Source organism: Mesoplodon bidens (genome assembly GCF_964165515.1).
Source record: "Mesoplodon bidens genome assembly, chromosome: 18".
In the NCBI taxonomy this organism is placed as follows: Eukaryota; Metazoa; Chordata; class Mammalia; order Artiodactyla; family Ziphiidae; genus Mesoplodon; species Mesoplodon bidens.
The window spans coordinates 55,054,569-55,076,015 of record NC_138175.1 but is presented as its reverse complement, the minus strand read 5'-3'; the positions used below and the strand labels follow the sequence as shown (position 1 = coordinate 55,076,015).

The 21,447-nt window shown below is 50.4% G+C and overlaps 1 protein-coding gene across 1 annotated transcript; it reads left to right on the top strand.

Moving 5' to 3' along the window:
* Nucleotides 1-801: 801 nt before the first annotated feature.
* SIGLEC10 (sialic acid binding Ig like lectin 10) lies at nt 802-19,574 on the top strand (the record flags this gene model as incomplete). The annotated part of the gene is made up of 18 exons (XM_081216076.1): nt 802-836; nt 903-1,286; nt 1,504-1,782; nt 1,983-2,030; nt 3,626-3,764; nt 11,775-11,824; nt 13,467-13,543; nt 13,663-13,756; nt 13,834-14,214; nt 14,362-14,646; nt 14,959-15,006; nt 15,096-15,359; nt 16,497-16,544; nt 16,658-16,915; nt 16,998-17,282; nt 17,595-17,688; nt 17,788-17,923; nt 19,326-19,574. The coding sequence occupies exons 1-18, from the start codon at nt 803-805 to the stop codon at nt 19,572-19,574; spliced, it is 3,153 nt and encodes a 1,050-aa protein (XP_081072202.1). The 5' UTR covers nt 802.
* Nucleotides 19,575-21,447: the final 1,873 nt, after the last annotated feature.

Sequence of the window (21,447 nt, the reverse complement as noted above, 5' to 3'; positions counted from 1 at the left end):
AATTTCAAGGTTTTCAACTTGAAAAGAGTTATTTTTTTTACTACATTAAAAAAAATCATACTCATTAAAAGAATATACCCAGTATGCTACCAGGACACACGGCGATCTCACCAGTGATGCAGCTCTAAAGCCCGGCAGTGCTGCCTGTGTGGGGAGGAAGTGATGGGACCGGGTGGGAGCATCTCCTGGGCAGGGACCAGGCCAGCCGTATCCCTTCTGGTCTCCAGGTCACCAGCCCAAGATGCTCGGTGTTGGGTGAAGGAGTGAATGGATGATTGGCTGTGCCTTCACGTCACCCAGGAGCCCCTTCTTGTCTTCTGCCCCAGACGCTCACACAGACCCTAAAGAGCCCTACATCTTGCAGCACCGACCACCCGAGGGTCTAGGTGAGGCTGTGACCCTCCAGGTCAAGACAGGAGCTGAGCGGCTCCCTGGTGTAGACAGCGGTGCACAGACGGGAGGACCTTAGGATGCTCACCGTGTCCTACGCCTCCGTGTCCTCAGAGGCTCTGGCGCTGGAAGGACCCACCCGAGATGGGGGGCAGGACAGGGGTCTCCTCCTTGCCTGCTCCTCTCCGGGCAGGTCTCCGGGGTCTCTGGACCGAGGGCTGTCTGAACGCTCTGTGCGGTGGGCGGGGGGCGGGGGGCGGGGACGAGCTCCGGCTCTGCAGTTCCTCTTCTGTGAACAGCTGGGTCTCGAGTTCCTCCCCGCTTCCCGTGGGTCTCCCCGCAGCCTTCCCTCCCTCTCTCCTCCCCCTTCTCTTTTCACACACAGGACGCCCCGAAGCCCTCCGTCTCAGAGATGTTGCCGCTGCTGCTGTCCCTGCTGTGGGCAGGTGGGTGGGCTGCGGGGAGAGCGGTGGGCGGGGCAGGGGCTGCGGCTGATCCTCGTTCCCCCGCAGGGTCCCTGGCTCAGGACAGCAGATTCTGGCTGGAAGTGCAGGAGTCCGTGACGGTGCAGGAGGGCCTGTGTGTCCACGTGCCCTGCTCCTTCTACTATCCCCGGAGCCCCTGGGTTGACTCTCTTCCAGCTCACGGCTACTGGTTCCAGAAAGGGGCCAGAATCTACCAGGATCCTCCAGTGGCCACAAACGACCCAGGTCGTGAGGTGCTGACGGACACCCAGGGCCGATTCTACCTCCTTGGAGACCCCCGGAACTACAGATGCTCCCTGGACATCAGAGATGCACAGCAGAGAGACACGGGGACATACTTATTTAGGGTGGAGAGAGAGTCTTATGTGAAATATAGTTATACACAGAACATGCTCTTCCTGCATGTAACAGGTAAGGATGGTGTCAAGGAGAGGACACACAGACACAGGGGCCCTGAGGGCCCCCAGGGCAGGGCTGGGAGGGGACCCCCCATCTTCTCATCCTGGGAGGGGCCCAAGGGGACCTAGGAGGACAGGACGCTGTGGCTGGCCTGGGGCAGAGACAGCTCTGAGGGGCACGCTCGGGGTCCCCCCTCCAGGGCCTGGGTCTGTTTCTCTCTCCTCTTCAGCTCTGACACAGACACCCGACATCCACGTCCAGGGGCCCCTAGAATCTGGCCGCCCCGGGAATATCACCTGTGCAGTGCCCTGGGCCTGTGAGAGGGGGACACCCCACACCTTCTCCTGGATCGGGGTTGCCCTCACTTCCCTGCACCCCAAGAGCCGCCATTCCTCAGTGCTCACCCTCACCCTGGGGCCCCAGGACCATGGCACCAACCTCACCTGTCGAGTGACCTTCCCTGGAGCTGGCGTGAGCACAGAGAGCACCATCAGGCTCAACGTGTCCTGTGAGCGCGGGGCCAGGACGCGGGGTCCCTGAGGGCGGAGGGCGTTGGGGAGGGGAGGCCTGGGCGGGATACTTGGGGACTCTTCTTGGAGGCAAGCTGAGGTCAAGATGAGGAGAATGCTGAGACTCCCCCCCATGGTGTCATGTTACTCATGACACGTCATCATACTGCAGGAAGACATTTATTTCTTTCTGTTCCAGATGCTCCACAGAACCTGGACATTGGTGTCTTCCGGGGAAATAGCACAGGTGCGAGAGTACCTGGGTGGAATGGAGGTCAGATGCAGGGATGTTGTGAAGATGGAAGGAATCAAGCCCATCACTCCTCATCCCCTCTCTGCTCCTACGTCTGCCCTCCGCCCCCCAACCCTGTCCCCTGGCAGGACGCACTCTAGGACCACTGTGGATTCCTAGTGACAACTCACTGTCACCTCCGCTTGCTCCCTCCCTCCCCACCTCTTCTCCCTCCTCACTTTCCCATGACATCCTTTCCCTGATCCCCTGCCACCTCCCTGTCTCCGTCTCTCCCACAAGGAGACTGAGTTCCCAAGCTGGGTACCAGGCTTCTGGCTGATTTCTGCAGGATTCCAAGGGGAAGTTCATCTACCCCGGGGTTTCCAATCCTACCTCTGCCCTGAAGACTCTCACAAACCTCTGTCCTGAGTGCCCTCCACTGCCCCTGCAAGGGACCCTCCGATATGAGTAATCCGAGCCTAAATCTCGGAAATTCCTTTAGACTCTGGGTCTCACCCAATCGTCCCCAGGCCTCGGTGAGTTTTGCAAAGTTGACTTCCTGAAAATGACTCACGTCATCCCCCTCATCCATCCCCATGACCACAGCTCCAACTCAGGCCTCCATCCTCTCTCTGGCCTGGACCCGGAGCAGCCTCCCCTCTGGCCTATCAGCCTCTAGTCTTGGCCCTGTCCAGCCTGCAAGAATTGGGACCCCAAAGGGATCTCTGCATGCCCCAGATCTGACCCTATGACTTCCTTGCTCAGAACCCTCCCGTGGCTCCCTGGGGCCCTCATCACCTGTGTGCAGGCCTCCAAGTGTCCAGACCCACGTGTGTCAGTGCCCTGCACAGTTTCACACATCAAGGGCCACCTCCTGGGATGTTCTCTCCCAGGCCTAGATATGGCCAACTCTTCCTCAAGCGTCCACATCCCCCTGTCCTGGGATCATCAAGTTGCCTCTCCTTCCCCCACCTCACCTCATCGACTGCCCCCCTTCCTTGGCCTTGCCTGCAGTGCTTGTCTCAGAGCCGCTGTTCCTGTGTCTGGGAGGACAGAGGGAGAGAAGGGCCTCTCAGCCTTGCCTTTCTAGCTCTCTCTGTCTCCCTAGTCCCAGAGATCCTGGGCAATGCCACCACCCTTCGAGTCGTGGAGGGCCAGTCCCTGCGCCTGGTCTGTGCTGTCGACAGCAACCCACCCACCAGGATAAGCTGGGCCCGTGGGTCTCTGACACTGAGCCCCTCACAGCCTTTGGATCCCGGGGTCCTGGAGCTGCCCCAGGTGGTCTTAGGGGATGGAGGAGAATTAACCTGCCAAGCTCAGCACCTGAGGGGCTCCCTCCATGTCTCCCTGAGCCTAGTTGTACAGGGTGAGTATAAGTAAGGATGCCTGAGTTCTGAGCTAGGGCGGGAAGCAGGGTTAAGGTGCGCACTGACGGGGGCTTCCCTGGTGGTCCAGTGGTTAAGACTCCATGCTTCCAATGCAGAGGACGTGGGTTTGATCCCTGATCGCAGAACTAAAATCCCATATGGCAAGCAGCGCCATAAAACATGGTGTGGACTTACAGAAACTCACACGTAACGTCCACCTTCCTCTCTCTTTTCGCCCTCCAGGTGCCTCCTCTTCCGTCCCCCAAGACTCTGGGGAGCAGAGAGAGGGCTCCTGGCCCCTAGTCCTCACCTTGCTCAGGGGGGCCCTGATGGGGGCTGGTTTCCTTCTCACCTATGGCCTCACCTGGATCTACTATACCAGGTGAGAAGCCCTTCTTAAGGTGTCCCTGATTTGGGGACACCTCCATCTTGTCCTTTCCAGAGTAAACCTTCCACGAAACTGGTCCCTTGTTTCAGAACTGTGTTTCCCTTACAGGTGCAGAAACTCCCCAGGGAATGGGGTTGAGAGGTGACTGAGTCCCCTTCCTCACGGTGGTGCTGCAGAGGTCTATGAACAAGGAGGTCCCGGATGACTTGGCCCTGCTTCCTTTCCAGAAATAACATCTCTTCACATCTGGTCTCCAGGTTTCTTCCTGATAGTTCTACATGAGTTGTTGTGAGGGCAAAGAGAAAATAGATATTTTTATGATTAAATTGAACGGTGCTCCATGTAATATTTTTTCTTCTATGTGCTTACCTGAGCATGGTTTTGATATGCCCATAGCGCGACCCATAATATATTGTTATAAATCCCATAATACAGTGTTTTTTAAAATTAATTTTAAAGAGATTTTTTAATTAGAAAAAATAACTCTTTTATATTTATCCACATATGAACCATTTCAATTGGTCTTCATCCCTTTGTTGTAAAAATAAAATCCCCTAAGGAAAAGTAAAAATAAGAGGAATTCCCTGTGGAAAGAACGTATTTAGAAAATGGACCTGGTGTGGCTAACAGGTACCCCAAATAAAATGGAGCCAGGCAATCATGACGGACCTAGGGTTCAGTCACATACTCTGAGTTCTTAGGAAAACCACAAACAAAAACTATAAGGACTTCTGATTGTGCTAAGGATCCTACCTGAAAAACCCCTAAGGAGACGCTCCAATGACAGCCATCATTGGAAACTTCTGGTCAGGCTGCAATGACTTGTGGTCAGGCTGCAAGGGCCATCCAATCCCCTTTTACGAGTGCTTTTAAAAACCCCTCACCCCTTCACCTCCAAGGAACGTACTCTTGGTTACAGCCAAAGGCTTCTTATCCCTGGTTTGCAAACCTTGCGCACAATAAAGCTGTCCTTTTGCATTAAGATAACGCTGCCTCTTTTCTCAGATTTATTTCCAATTTAAGATGATAGTATAGTTTCTCTATAGTATCATTTTCCTTTTCCCTGAAGATCTTTTCATATATTTTTGTGGTGTAGGTATGCTGGTGATGAATTCTCTCAGCCATTGTTTGTCAGGAAAAGTTTTCATGTCCATTAGCTTTGGAAGGATATTTTTTGTTGGATTAGGAATTCTAGGTTAAGTTTTTCCCTGTTCTGTTGTTTAAATTCTTTTGGCTTGCCTAGTTTCTTATGAGAATTCTGCCTTATTTTCATCTTTCTTTCTTTGTAGTTTATATTTTTCTCTAGCTGGTTTTAATATTTTCTCTTTTTCACTGGGTTTTAATAATTGAATGATATGTGCCTTAGCGTGTAAATGTGTGTGTGTGACAGAGAGAGAGAGACAGCGAGACAGAGATTATCCTACTTGGAGTGTGTTGAGTATCTTGAATCTGAAATTTTATATAGTGATCAAATTTCTAAAAATTGAAGCCAATGTTTATATATATATATATATTTTTTTTTTCTATTCCCCTCTGGGTCTCCAATTTTACATATGTGATATTGCCCAATATTATCTCATTATCAGCTCTGAGCATCTGTTCACCATTTCCAACCTTTTTTCTCTATATTCTTCAGTTTGAATAGGACCTGATGCTACATCTTCAAGTTTACTGATTATTCTTCCACAATATTGACTCTGATGTTAGTCTCATTCGGTGAAATTCTCACTTCAGATAATTTATTTTCTTCTCTAGAAGTTAATTTCCTTGGTTTTTAATCTTACGTTTCTTCTTTTATTATGTTAATGTTTTCCTTTACATCCTTGAGTATATGGATAATATTTGTAATCAATGTTTTAATGTTTTTGTCTGCTAGGTCTGTCTCCTCCGTCATGTCTAAGCCTGATTCCGTTGAATGATTTTTCTCTTATTAAGTGTCACATGTTCCTACTTCTTTATGTGTCTAGTAATTTTTCACTGATGCTGAACATTGTCAATTTTATGTGGCTGATGACTTGGTCTTGTCTTTCTTTAAATAATACTGGTCTTTTTCTTGATGGCAGTTATTTGCATGTTGGGTCAATATTTTAAACGTTCTTTAATTTTTATTGAACTAGTGTTGATGTACAATACTGTGTTAGTTTCAGGTGTACTACATAGTGATCTGACATTTGCATACATTCTGAACTGATCACCATGATAAGTCTAGTAACCATTGGTCCCAACACAAAGCTATTAAAATATCATTGACCATTATTCCTCCTGGTGTATATTACATCCCTATGGCTTATTTATTTTATAACTGGTGATTTGCACTCCTTAATCCCCTTCACCTATTTTGCCCACCACCCCCTCCCAACTGGCAACCACCCATTTGTTCTCTATATCTGTGAGTCTGTTTTCATTTTGTTTTGTTTGTTTGTGTGCGTTCTTTTTTTTAGATTCCACGTATGAGATCATATGGTATTTGTCTCTCTGTCTGACTTGTTTCACTTAGCATAATACTCTCTAAATTCATCCATGTTGTCAAAAATGGCAAGATTTCATTTTTTATTATGTCTGAGTAATATCATATATATTATATATTCATTCATCTATCATGGACAATTAGGTTGCTTTCATATCTTGAGTATTGTAAATAATGCTGCAGTGAACATTGGTGTGCATATACCTATTATATGTATATAAATTTATTCATTTATTTCTATTTATTTTTGGCTGCATTGGGTCTTTGTTGCTGTGCGCAGGCTTTCTCTGGTTGTGGCGAGCGGGGGCTACTCTTCGTTGCGGTGCACAGGCTTCTCATTGTGGTGGCTTCTCTTGTTGTGGAGCACGGGCTCTAGGTGCACAGGCTACAGTAGTTGTGGCACGTGGGCTCAGTAGCTGTGGCTCGCGGGCTCTAGAGCGCAGGCTCAGTAGTTGTGGTGCATAGACTTAGTTGCTCTGTGGCATGTGGGATCTTCCCAGACCAGGGCTCGAACCTGTGTCCCCTGTGTTGGCAGGCGGCTTCTCAACCACTGCGCCACCAGGGAAGCCCCCATATATCTTTTCAAATTAGTGTTTTTGTTTTCTTTGAGTAAATACCCAAAAGCGAAATTGCTGGATCATACGGCAATTCTATTTTTAATTTTTTGAGGAACCTCTGTACCGTTTTCCATAGTGGCTGCACCAATTTACAGTCCCACCAACGGTGCATGAGGGTTCCCTTTTATCCACATCCTCGCCGACACTTGTTATTTGTTGTCTTTTTTATTATAGCCATTCTGACAGGTGTGAGGTGGTATCTCATTGTGGTTTTGATGTGCATTTCTCTGAAGATTAGCGATATTGAGCATCTTTTCTTGTGTCTGTTGGCCATCTGTTTGTCTTCTTTGGAAAAATGTCTATTCAGGCCCCCTGCCCATTTTTAGTCAGGTGTTTTTTTTTTTTTTTTTTTCGGTACACGGGCCTCTCACTGTTGTGGTCTCTCCCGTTGCAGAGCACAGGCTCCAGACGCTCAGGCCCAGCGGCCATGGCTCACGGGCCCAGCCACTCCACAGCATGTGGGATCTTCCCGGACCGGGGCACAAACCCGTGTCCCCTGCATCGGCAGGTGGACTCTCAACCACTGTGCCACCAGGGAAACCCTGGTTTTTTGATGTTGGGTTGCATGAGTGTTTTGTATATTTTGAATATTAACCCCTTATCGGATATACTGTTTGCAAATATTTTCTCCCATTTAGTAGGCTGTGTTTTTGTTTTGTTGATGGTTTCCTTCACTGTGCAAAAGCTTTTTAATTTTTTGTAGTTCCATTTATTTATTTTTGCTTTTGTCTCCCTTGCCTGAGGAGACAAAAAGATGTTAAGACCAGTGTCAAGGAGCACACTGCCTATGTTTTCTCCTAAGAGTTTTATGGTTTCAGGTCTTACATTTGGTATGTCTAGTATAGCAGCCGGAACAGACTGAGACACCACAGGAACATTTTCTTATGAAAATGTTTCTTATGAAAATCACATGTTTGGTGTGCCTGGGTAGAAGTCATTTGAGAATGACACTGTGAGAGATATTGAGGTGTTTTAATTTTCAGGAAGGGTGGGTTTGCCGTGAGGGAAGCGGATGGTTGTGGTGACTTAGTGTTTGCTTTGATATGCTCTCCCCCGGCAGAGACTCAGTTGTACTGAGGTGCAGTGAAAAGAGCAGAATCATTATTTGTAGGTTCAGTGAGAATGAATGCAGCCTTTTTGGATGAGCAACATTTGCAAATGTGTCCAGAGCCTGAGAAATATTCCCTAAAGAGCTGCAGTTCTTCAGGACTCTGGGCAGCAGAGATCCTGGTGACTGGGGCTCAAGGGTCAGTGTGTGCCGGGGAAATGGAGCGCCCTCTGGGGGCAGCATCCTGAACTGCAGCACAAGCGGTATGGGCGGGAACTGGGACAGGTGTATCTGAATGACACCAAGATGCTAGCCAGGGGGTGTTTAAGATACTCCCTTCCCCCCAACAAAGGCTCCTCAGCACCCTCAGGGCCTCAACTACAGCCAGACCCAGACTCTTCGTTCACCACTGGAATGCTTCCGTACATCTCCTTCATTCATCCTTCCTAATGAGTCCAGTCCCCAGACCCACACCCAGACCCCTTCTAGGGCAGAATCCTGACCTACCTACCTACCTACCTCTCTTCCCCCTCCTCAGCTGCTCCCAGCCCATACCTACCCCCCCGCTCAGTCTCACTTCCTCTCAATGTCTATCTTTGCCCCCGTTGTGACCTCAGGGACAGACAAAGCAGGTGTTCAACATCTGTTGAATTAGAGAAGGAAACCAGAGGCTTGTAGAGTTTTTTTCTTAAGGAATAGGCTCAGAGAAAAATCTGAACATTCTTAGGCAGAGAAGACAGATAGGAGGATGACCGATAAAGATTCTCGTGGACTCAGGTAGCCCCTAGTCTGTGGTCTGGCCAAGGGTTGGGGTGGGGGGGAAGGGTGGCTTAGATGAGAAGGCAAGTGCAAAGTGGGGACGTGCTCTGGTCACACTGAGAAAAGGTGGAAAGTTCAGAGGAGGTCAAAGAAATCACCAAAAATCTGGAAAAGTGTACGGGTGGGGAAATGTTGGGACAAGTTGGTTGTAAGGTCAGGAAAAGCATTTCAGAAGAGATGGCCTTTTAGGTGAGAACAGTGAAAAGGGGGGGCAGCCACGGGAGGAGCACTCCTGAAAGAGAGAACAGCTAGTGTCATGTTCTTGAGGCGGAAATGAATTTGGTAAATGTGAGAAACAGAGTGGGGAGCGCCAGCGGGAATGCAGAAGTAAAGTGAAGTGGGTTCAAAGTGAGTTTGTAGGGGTCATTGGGGGTTACCTCAGGTCAAGTTCTATAGGTTATGGTGATTAGTTTGGATTTTCTCCTAAATATAATAAGATGCCATTGAAATGTTTGGGCAAGAGGGTGACTTGATCTGATCTATATTTTAAAAATAACTCCGGTTGTTGTGTTGAAACTGCATTACGGAGGGAGCAAAAATAGAAGCAGGGAACTGTATTCAATAGCCTGGGATAAACCATCATGGAAAAGAGTCTGAAAAAGAATATCTATATATGTATCACTGACTCACTTTGCTGTACAGCAGAAATTACCATAACAATGTAAGTCCACTATACTTCACTAAAATAAATTTTTTTTAAAAAGAGGCAGGAAGAATCATCAATAGATTTTTGTCAAACAGATGAGTGGTGATGGTGACTAGGACCTGGACAGTCATTCTCAATCAAGGGTGATTTTATCAACAGGTGACAATGCCTGGAGACATTTTTAATTGTCACAACTGTGATGGGGGGAGGGAGGCAACTGGCATCTAGTGGGTGGAGGCCAGGGATGCTGCTCAACGTCCTACAAAGCTCAGGGCGGCTTCTACTCCCCAAGAATTATCTGACTCAAAATGTCATTAGTGCTGAGATTGCGAAATCTTGGACTAGGGTAATGAATGGTAGTGGGGGTGGGGATCAGTGGATAGATTTTTTTTAATATTTAAAAAGTTGAACTGACAGGTCTTGCAGGGACTGAGGCAAAGGAAGACATCAGAATGATGCTAGGATGTGGGCAGATGTTGGTGCCACAAAACAATAACATTTAGACAACTGAAAAGGAGAGGGTTTGAGATGAGAAATAAGAGCGCTGCATGAAAATTTAGACACTAAGTTTGCGATGCCCGTTGTGTATTCCTGAGTACATGTTAGGTAGACAGGGAAGGATTGAAAGATGTAATTTATGAGTCATCAGCATGTTTCTTTATTGTTGTTGTTGTGTGTCTTGTGATCATTTATTTTAGTTTGTAGTTTAACTCCATTTTGAAGCAACTATAGAGACTCACAGGAGGTTACAGAGAAATGTACAGCGATGTCTCATGCATTCCAGTTACCCCCAGTGTTAAAATCTTGCACAACTGTAGGACAATATGAAAATCAAAAAATTGATATTGGTAGTACAATTCTGATTACCAATTTCAAAGTGTGGGCCCGGTCGGGGGGAAGCTCCCCACACCACCAGGCAATTCTGCACTCTAGCTGGGCATCCTACAACTCAACGCAACTCTGACGCCACCTACCTGGAGATAGTGTCCGATCCCACAGGTTAAGGGCTCAGTCCCATAAGACTGCCCCCCGCCCCCTGCCGCTTCAGGTGCCAGTCACAAGTCCATGTTGCCACTTGTGCTTCTGACTGGTGGAGTATAGATCGGAGGTTCTCATGACCCATTCCTTGGGTTCAATTCATTTGCTAGAGTGGCACACGGAACTCAGAGAAACAGTCTACTGCTGAGATTACTGGCTTATCATAAAAGGATATAACTCAGGAACAGCCAGATGGAAATGATGCATAGGACAAAGTATGGGGAAAGGGCTTGGGGCTTCCATGCCCTCTCTTTGGGGCGGTGCACCACTCTCCCCAAATCTTCACATGTTCTCCAACCTGGAAAGACTCTGAACCCCATACTTTTGGTTTTTATGGAGGCTTCATTCCATAGGCATGTCTGATTAAATCATTGGCCATGGGCGACTGACTCAATCTCTAGCCCCTCACCCCTTCTGGGAGGTCAGGGATTGCCTGTGCCGTGTGCCACAACTACTGAGCCCGCGCTCTAGAGCCCACGAGCCACAACTACTGAAGCCCGCGTGCCTAGCGCCTGTGCTCTGCAACAAGAGAAGCCACCACAATGAGAAGCCTGTGCATCGCAACAAAGAGTAGCCCCCGCTCACTGCAATTAGAGAAAGCCCGTGTGCAAACGAAGACCCAATGCAGCCAGAAATTAAATAAATGAATAAATAAATAAATTTATAAAAAGAAAAAAGAAGGAAGGGGTGACTGAGCACACCAAATGCTGCTGAGCAGGCGGCATCCAAATGAGATGAGAATAGAAATTACCTCTGGGTTTTAGCCATTTGAGATCTTTGGTGATCCTGACAAGAAGAGTTTGAGGGATGTAGGGATGGAGGCAAGATTGGACTAGGGTGAGCAGGATGGACAGTAAACAAAGGGCAGTTCCTGTGACCTGAAGAACTTCTCCTGTGAAGAGAAGAGCGAGCCCTCAGGGATTCCGGGAAAGCGGAGGAGGGGACTGATGGCCTAAGGACCACCTCCAGGAGCCTTTTGGCATCTGCCTCCGGAAGGGGGTGGGTTGGTCCACAAGTGGGGTTACTGAAGGGTCCCCTGGGTCCACTCTGTTTCCACCTCTCCCTGGCCGCTTGGCTGTAGATATAAAGCTGCCCAACTGACCTCACCTGGTACGGGAGACCTCCTCACCTCCACATCTCAGGGATCAGCTCTGAGCTTTGAAGGCATATCTAACCCTGAGGGTGGCCCACATTCGTCCGTAGGGCGTGTGAAACCTCTGGGTTGGCCTGGAGGAGCTGGGGAGTCACGGATTGGTCTCCTTCAGCCCTAGGGTAGCAGACGGTCCTCTCTCCCTTTTCTGTCTGATGGGGTAGCATGGAATAGTGTGGAGAAACCCACGGAAGGCCTGAGATGTTGCCACTCTCCTAGTTCCTACTCCCATGAGCCCCCTAGAGGCATGGAGATGCTCCAAGGCAGAGGTGAGGCTGGATCTAAGCTTTGGGGGTGGGGAGCCTCAGTTCTCAGCTCCTTCAGGGCAAGCCCTCAGCAGGGCCCAGGCACCCTTCCCTCCCTCTCACTCCTCCCTCTGAGAGGCCCTTCCTCTGTGAACTTGATGGAAGGAAGGGTGTGATGTCCCTGGATGCAAGGGCTCCCCTGGGAGAAGGGAAACTGCTTCCCCAAGAGAAAGCCCAGGTTGGGCAGTGGGGACCCGGGAGCAGAGTGAAGAGGAGGGTGGGTGTCACGGGTTGAATTGCACTCCCTCTGCCCTCAAGTTCATATGTTGAAGTCTTAACCCCCAGTATCTCAGAATGTATGTTTGTAGATAGAGTCTTTAAAGAGGTAATTCAGTTGAAATGAGGTCATAGGGCAGAGTCCCAGTCCAGTATGACTGGTGTCCTTAGGAAGTACACATACACAGGGAAGACCAGCTGAAGACTGGAGGAGAAGACGGCCATCTCCAAGTCAAGGAAAGAGACCTCGGAAGAAACAAACCCTGCTGACACGTTGATCTTGAACTTGTAGCCTCCAGCACTGTGAGGAAATACATTTCTGTTGTTTAAGCCACTCATTCTGTGCTCTTTTATTATGGCAGCCTGAGCAGACTAACACAGTGGATTCGAGGACAGGGATAATTACATGTCACTTCCTCTGGGAAGCCCCTCTTGACTTTGCCAGGAAGTAGTGACCACCCTTTCCCCAGGGCCCAGCATGAATATGTATCCCAGCATGTGGGGGGTGGGCAGGGCATTTATGAACACTTCAGTGCTCTTCTTCTGTTTCTAAGGATCTTCGTTTACCAAGCTGGCTTCCCTTGAGGTCAGACACTGTCTCATTTACTTATGTGTGTCCCCCTCCGCCATATACAGCACGACACCTGCCACACACAAGCTTCCAGAGCATGGAGGTCATATAGGCAAACACAGTGTCTCCACGTGACCAAAACACAGAGTCATTTCAAGATGAGGGGAACAACAGTCCACATCTGGGGGAGTTTAACTGACTCACTCCACAAATCCCATGCCCCTGACATTGCCTAAGTCTCCCACCATCAGCATCACCCCTGGGTGTCTGTGTTCTTATCACATCAGGTGTTACAAATGTGTGTCGTCCAACTGTGTGACAGGGAAGCAGACAAAGACCTTGGGGTGGGTGCTCCTGGGGGACCAGGAGTCAGTGAGCCCATCAGGGAGGGTGAAGGGGGAGGGACTGATACCAGCCTAGGGTTGCCAGATTTAGCCAATAAAAATGCAAAGGGCCCAGTTAAAGTTGAATTTCAGATCTCAACAACGAATGATTTGAGTAGAAGTATATCGCATGCAATCTCTGGGACATACTTATACTAAAAAAAATTCATTATTTATCTGAAAGCCAGTTTTAACCGGGCATCCTGCCTTTTATCTGGCAAGACTAGCCCTGCACTCCCACTCCCACCCTCTGCCCCAGAAATCCACCCTGCCCAGCACCCATCACCGTCACCAGAGGCCCCTGTAAGAAGGACTTACTGGGGACTTTCACTTCTGCTTCCCTAACGGCTCAGGGTCCAGCGGGAGAGCCCCCAGCTTCCACCCACCCAAAGCCAGGCCCCAAGTCTAGACACACGTCCTCCACTCCCTCCCCCAGAGATGACTCGGGAAGTTGACCAGCTCAGGGACCCCAAACGCCAGGCGAGCCCCCCAGGAAAGAGTGAGTTCAAGTGGGCAAGGGCGGGGTGGGGAGAGTCCAGAAAAGGAAAATGAGTCGTGTGGGTCTCAGCATCAGAAGCTCATTTCATGCATCAGTCCACCAGGGCTCAGCTTCCGCCTCTGCCCTTGCCTAGGGCCAGTCACAGTGTCTGGGGAATGAGCGTGCCCCAGGGCAGGTCCAAGTGCCTGAGATGCTCCTGCCACTGCTCTTAGCCGTGCTGTGGGCCGGTGAGTGAACGAGGTGGGGGGCCAGGAGGGGCCCGGGACTGGGGTTGCAGCTTGAGCCTCTCTCTGTCTCCCCATAGGGTCATGGGCTCAGCATCCAGCTTTCCAGCTGCAGGTGCAGGAGTTGGTGAGGGTGCAGGAAGGCCTGTGCGTGGTCGTGCCCTGCTCCGTCTCCTATCCCGTGATAGGTTGGATTCCCTCCACCCCAGCTTACGGCTTCTGGTTCAAAGACCCGACCGACACAGACAGTGGTCTGCCAGTGGCCACAAACAAGCTGGGTCAAGGCGTGCAAACACACACCCGAGGCCGATTCCAGCTCCTTGGCAACGCCACACAGAATTGCTCTTTGCTCATCAGAGATGTACACATGGAGGACAGTGCATCGTACTTCTTTCGGTTGGAGAGAGGCCATTACGTCCGATACAATTTCATGGAATACAAGTTCCGTCTGGAGGTGACAGGTATGGAACTGGCTCGAGCTGGAATGGGGTGGGACCCCCCTCCCCCCTTCTCCTACTGGGGAGGGGCTATGGGGAACGGACCATGGGGGACCCCCGGGAGTACCCACATCAGGGTCTAGCATCCCACCCTCTCTCCCTGCATCCCAGCCCTGACTCAGAAGCCAGAGATCTACATCCCAGAGACTCTGAAGCCTGGGCACCAGGTGACGCTCATCTGTATGTTTGACTGGACCTTTGAGGAATGTCCAGCCCCTACTCTCTCCTGGAGGGGGGCCACCGTCTCCTCCCACGAGGCCAGACCAAGAACTTCCTACCTCTCAGCCCTCACCTTCACACCCAGACCCCAGGACCACGGCACTAAGCTCACCTGTCGAGTGGACGTCTCCAGAAAGGGACTGAGCACAGAGAACACCGTCCTACTGAGCGTGGCCTGTGAGTTTGGTGGCGGGAAGGACATCAGGGCACGGGGGACGCAGAGGTGGCGAGAGGCAGCCGGGCAATGACGGTCAGCTCTCTGTGGATTCGTGGGGAGGAAGGCGTGGTGGAGTCTAGCGACGCTTGCCCCGACCCAGGGAGGGGGAATGGGGATGCCGTCTGGACCTGTGTCCATAAGTGCATCTTGGGCACTCATTTGTCACTTGTCTTCCCGGAGGATAGTCACACTTCCTTCTCCCCAAGGGGGTTCTCTCTGGCGGTGGGGAATCTCTCATTCCTCCCCAAAGCCAGCTCCCAATCCTGTTACAGATGCCCCCAAAGACCTGGTTATCAGCACTTCCCAGACCAATGTATCAGGTACTGAGGGCCACTTGGGGGTGTCAGGAGGGCGGGGGAGTGGTGTTCCCCCTTGCAGTCCTTCTCTTGCACGCTCTCTCTCTCTGCAGACCTGGAGCCGCAGGGAAACAGCCCCCATCTGCAAGTCCAGAAAGGCCAGTTCCTGCGGCTGCTCTGTACAGCTGACAGCATGCCGCTTGCCACACTGAGCTGGGCCCTGCAGGACAGAGTCCTCTCTTGGTCCCATCCCTCGGGCTCCAGAACCCTGGAGCTGGTGCTGCCCCGGGTGAAGGCTGAGGATGCGGGTCGCTACACCTGCCAAGCTGAAAACAGGCTTGGCTCTCAGAGCCGCAGCCTGGAACTCTCTGTGCTGTGTGAGTGTGATCAGCAGGGGCCTGGTTTGGGGGGGGGGGCGGGGAGGAGGGAGGGGGCTGAGGGCAGGGTCCCAGAGCTCTAAGGGGACCCGGAACCCCAGGCCTATGGGGCTAGGGATTCTGCTTCCAGCTCCCGACTGTGGTGGGCGCGGGGGCGGGGGATTTCCCCACACCACCAAGCAATTCTCCAACATCAGTGGCATGTGCTACAGTTCAACTCAATTCTGACGCTATCTACCCGGAGATAGCGTCAGATCCCACAGGTGAAGGGATCAGTTTCTGGAAACTGGCCCCGCCTCCGCTTCAGCCACCAGTCACAAGTCCAGGTTGTCACCTGTGCTTCTGAACGGCCAACGATAGATTGGAGGTTCCCATGACCTCCTCCTTGGGTTCAGTTAATTTGCTAGAGCTGCTCAGAGAAATATTTTACTCACCTGATTACCGGTTTATTATAAAAGAATATAACTCAGGAACAGCCAGAGGGAAGCGATGCATAGGGCAAGGTATGGGGAAGGGGCATCTAACTTCCATGCCCTCTTCCTGGGCACAGCTCTCCCCAAATCTCCAAGTGTTCACCAACCTGGAAGCTCTCCAAACCCCATTTTGTGGGGGGTGGTATGGAGTCCTCATTACATAGGCACGATTGCTTAAATCATTGGCCATTGGTGACTGAACTCACCCTCCAGCCCCCTTTCCCTTCCGCAGAGGTCAGTGGGGTGGGACTGAAAGTTCTAACCCTCTAAGCTGTGGTTGGTTGCCCTGGCAACAAGCCCTCACCCTTGGGCCCTTCTAAAAGTGACTTCATTAACATAAACTCAGGAGTGGTGGAAAGGGGTTTGTTATAAATAACAAGGCACATTTATCACGCTTACCTACCATTCAGGAGATCCAAGGGTGTTAGAAGCTCTGTGCCAGGAATAGGGACAAAGATCAAATACCTGTTTCGGTTATAAATCACAATATCTTAGGGACCTACCCTTCTTACTGGTCTATTCCCTTGGGTCATTCATCTGAGAATCACTCAGTGGGTGATTCAGCCCCCCTCCCCCTCCCAGACCTTCACCCCCAGGGGCGTTCACTTTGCCCAGAAGGAAAGCCCTGGCTTGTTGAGAGTCAAGTACCCTGTCTCTCTTGCAGATGCCCCAGGGAACCTGAAAGTGATGGTCTCCCAAGGAAATAGGACAGGTAGGAAAGGGGATCAGAGGAACCAAACAGGGGGCCCAGACGTCTGGAATGTCAGCAGGAAGAGGGTCCCTGTGCCCTCAGCTGTTCATCCATCCTGCCTCTTCCCTCCCTAGTCCTGGAAAACTTCAGAAATGGCACATCTCTTCCGGTCCTGGAAGGCCAAAGCCTGCGTCTGCTCTGTGTCGCTCACAGCAACCCCCCAGCCCGGCTGAGCTGGGCCCGAGGGGGACAGACTCTGAGCCCCTCCCAGCCCTCAGATCCTGGGGTCCTGGAGCTGCCTCAGATACAAACAGAGCATGAGGGAGAATTCACCTGCCGAGCTCAGAACCCTCTGGGCTCCCAAAATATCTCTCTGAGCCTCTCCGTGGTCTGTGAGTGCGGGGACCCCTGGGGGCAGGACACCTGGGCCCAGGGGAGGGGAGAGGCACCGCTGACTCTCCTCCCTCTGTACAGACCCCCCGCAGCTGCTGGGACCCTCCTGCTCCCAGGAGGGTGAGGGTCTGCACTGCGACTGTTCCTCCCGAGCTCAGCCGGCCCCCTCCCTGCGCTGGCGGCTGGGGGAGGGGCTGCTGGAGGGGAATTTCAGCAACGCCTCCTTCAAGGTCACCTCCAGCTCGGCTGGGCCCTGGGCCAACAGCTCCCTGAGCCTCCGCGAGGGGCTCAGCTCTGGCCTCAGACTCAGCTGCGAGGCCCTGAACGTCCACGGGGCCCAGAGCGCCACTGTCCTGCTGCTGCCGGGTCAGGGGCCAACTGGACGCCCCCTGGAGGCGGGGGCTGAGAGCGACAGCGACAGGGTCTTGTGGTTGGGTCAGGAGCTGGGGAGCGGGGACACGGGGGCGCCTGTGGCTGGGGATGCGGAGGGGGAAATTAAATCGGAAAGCCTGACACTTGGGCCTGGGGTGTAGCAGTTTCCAAGAAGTCGATGGGAAGGGGCTCTAGGTAAAAACCTCTGGAATGGGAGCCGGAAGCCTGAGCGCCTAGTGGCGCGTGGACGTGAGGACCCACGGGGATGGGAAGGGCTCAGAGATGGCTGGCCGTTTCCTCGTGCAGATGAGAAGGGATTCGCCTCCAAAGCGTTCTCCAGCGGAATATTTCTAGGAATTGGCCTCATGACCCTCCTTTTCCTCTGCCTCGTCCTGATCATGTGAGTTAGCAGGACCAGCGATGGAGGGAGAGTGGGATCTGGGACCCGTGGAAAGGGAGGCGGGGCCAGGGCGCACACCAAGGCGGGGTGTTCCCTCAGCGTGAGGGCTCTGAGGAAGAAGTGGACCCAAGCAGAGGTTCCGGCCCCGGCCCTGGGAGAGACTCCGAGGTCCAGGGTCTCTCGGAGGAGCACGCTCCTGGATTACATCAACGTGGTCCCTAAAACTGGCCCCCTGGTGAGTGGTCCCAACCAGCTGTCTCTTCTTGCCCTTCTCTGACTCCTGTATACCCTCCTCCCCAGCCCCGCCCTCACCCTTTGCCCGAGAGACATCGCAGTGGAAAAGCCCCGGGTGCTGGATTCAAGTCCCGATTCTGGCACTTAACCTCTATGAGACCTTGACCAAATCCCTCCCTCCACTGAGCCCCTATTGCTTCCTCCTTGAGAGTTGGTTTGAGGATTACAACACATGTTATTGCCTAATAGGTAGCAGCTATTCCATTATTACTACTACCAACAACATTACTAAGTAAAATTAATGATGTCACCAATGATTAATATCACTGAGAGACGGTATGTCCTAGTGATGATTAAGGGTAGGGCTCTGAAGTCAGCCTGCTTAGGTTCCTGTCCGCTTTCTTCACTGTGTGTTCTGGGATGAGTCACTTAACTTTTCTGTGCCTCGATTTCTTTAACTGTAAAATGGGGATAATAGTAGTGCCGACCACGTAGGCTCATTCTGGGTATTCAATATGCTCATTTTCTACTTGTAAAGCATTTAGAACAGTACCAGGCACCTAGTAAGTGTTGGGTAAGTGCTGGATATTTTCAGGAGAGAACATCTATATGCGGATGATTCTAAAATTTACATCTCCCAGACTCATCCCTGAACTCTAGACTCATAGCCAACTGTCTAGGCAGCATCTCCATGTGGATGTCTAATAGGCATCTCAAACTTAGCCTGTCCAAAACCAAACTCATGACTAAGCACCACTTAAAACCCTTCTCCTCCATCCTCTGCATCTCAGCAAATAGCACCACATTTGCCCAGCTGCTCAAGCCTAAAGACTTTAAGTCATTTCTTACTCCTCTCTTTTTTATCCCCCCCACAATCAATCCATCTGCAAATCTCCTCCCAAATCCATCCAAACCACTTCTCCCCCCTCGGTTGGATAGAGCTTAGGGACCAAGAAACAAAAAAGTGAAAAATGCCAATTTCAGATGGTCACATACACAGGATTCCGTGTATATAACACTCTCAAATGATGAGATTGTAGAGATAGAGGACAGGTTAGTAGTTGCGAGGGGTTCGGGATGGGAGGATGATGAGAAGGACAGCAGGAGGGAGATGTTTGTGGTGATGGAGCAGTTCTGTGTCTTGTGGTGATGGTTACACCAATCTATCTGCATTAGTTTGCTAGGGCGGCCATAGCAGAGAACCACAAGCTGGGAGGCTTAACCACAGACTTGTCTTTATTGTTTGTTTCTGTCCCGAGATGGAAGGCGAGCTCAGCAAAGGCAGGGTCTTTGTTTTACTGCCTGATGTAACCCCAGTTCCTCAATCGGTGCCTAGCACGTGGTAGGAGCTCAAGTATTTGCTAAATGAATGAATGAATGAAGGATGGTCATTTTTCCCTTAGGCTCAGAAACAGAAAGCCAAACCAAGCAGTCCTTCTTGGGCCCCCCCGGAACCCAGAAAGAACCAGAAGGAGCTCCATCTTGTTTCCCACAATTGTCCAGGACCCAAATCATCCACTCAAGTCCCAGAATCAGGGAACAACCAGGAGGAGATCCATTATGCTGTCCTCAACTTCCCAGGCCTCAGACCATGGGACACACAGAGGCCCAAGGATACTCACCCAGAGTATGCTGAAATCCAGTTCCACTGAGCGTCTACTGGGCTGGAGGACTGGGATCCAGGCCAGGGAGAAAGGCAGAGCAATTGGGAAGAGGAGAACAGAGTGTGGTCTGTCTGTCTTTCTGTCTCCCTCTCTCTCTCATTTCATCGTCCAAGGATGGGATGATCCCATCCCAGATCCTAGCATTTTGGAACAGCTTGATGAATGTCTCCAGAGCGGCCTTCTCCAAATACACCATTCTAAGCAAGATAAAACTTTTCCTCTGACAAACCTAGGCACCACCCTGGCTGAATACTCACAGTCTCAGTTTCTCAATGGTGGGAGGGCCTTTAAAGATGATTAAGCGCTCATCTTTGCCAACCTCACAGGTCAAGTCTGGGTGGCTGCCTATTTTGCTGCCACCTGTGAGACAAGAGTGTGTTTTACATTTTAAATGGTTAAGGGGAAAATCAAAAGAAGGATGCTTTATGATGCATGGAAATGACTTGAGATTCAAATTTCAGTGTCCATAAAAATAAAACTTTATTGGAGTGCAGCCATGCCCATTTTTTTCTGTATCGCCTATGGCTGATTTCAGGCAGAGTGGAGTCGTTGCCCTGCTAAGCCTAAGATAGCTAGCCTTCGGTTTAGGAGAAGTTTGTGGAATTTTCATGTAATGTAAACTCACCCACTTATTTGTACAGAAGAGCAAACAGAAGTGGAGGTCCAGAGAGAGTTCAAGGGTAGCCAAGGTGACACTGACTAGCTCTGTGACTAGATGGAAGGTTTCTAGGGTGAGGACTTGTAGGGCGAGGAGACTTGAGTGGCAGTTTAATAGAGGGAGGAAATTAATATTTTTGAATATCTGCCATGTATGACATTGTGAGCCAACTGTGGTGTAAGATTTAAGAGTATCTCCATTGGGAAGATATCTGAGACTCAGAGAGGTGAATTAACTTATCTAAAGACACACAGGAGAAATCGGCAATATCAGGGGTCCCACCCATGGCTGACTCCAAAACCACTGCTCCCCCCGCTTTTTCATAATCCCTCCTAAAGTGGCGCTCTTGGGTGAAAAGGACTCAAAACTCAGGGCAGAACGTGAGGATGGTCAATCATCTCAGATATAAAGAGGGGCTAGCTGGTCACCTCATCTCAGCAGGAAGTTGTGGTCAGGCTGTGTCCATGAAGCTGGCCTCTGTTGATCTTTTTTTTCCTTTCTAAGACCATGGTGGGGGAGTGGGGGTGGAGGGGATGTCTTTAATTCTTAGAAGGATAAATGCAATTAGATAAAGAGGGAAGGAAAAGAAAGAAAAAGATTTTGAGTTGGAATTTTCCAAGGGTTCCTTTATACAGATACTATCTCTATTATACAGTTGGGCAAACTGAGTCACGAAAAGGTTACAGACACATCCAAAGCCACGGGATTCGTAAGATTTGATTCCAGAGCCCAGGCTCTTGGTCATGACCTTATATTGGCCTCTTCGTGGCTTGTTGAGCAGAGGGGACCTGATAAGGAGGGGTGGCAGGTGCAGTATATGGAAAGGACAAAGGACTTGCACTTGTGTCCAAATTCTACTACTTACTAGTCAGAATAAGTGTAGGCAAGTGACTTTCTTTCTCTGAGCCTCGATTTCCCCATGTATTAAAATGAAGGTAACACCCTTACTTGGAAGGCTGGTTATAATGATTGAATAAGAGAGTACAGATGAGGGGGGTGGGGCAGTATAGGGGTAGGAGATTAAGAGGTACAAACTCTTAGGTATAAAATAAGCTACAAGTACGTATGGTACAACACAGGGAATATAGCCAACATTTTACAGTAACTATAAATGGAACATAACCTTAAAATTTTTTTAATTGTGAATCACTCTATTGTACACCTGTAATTTATGTAATTTATGTACATCAACTATACTTCAAT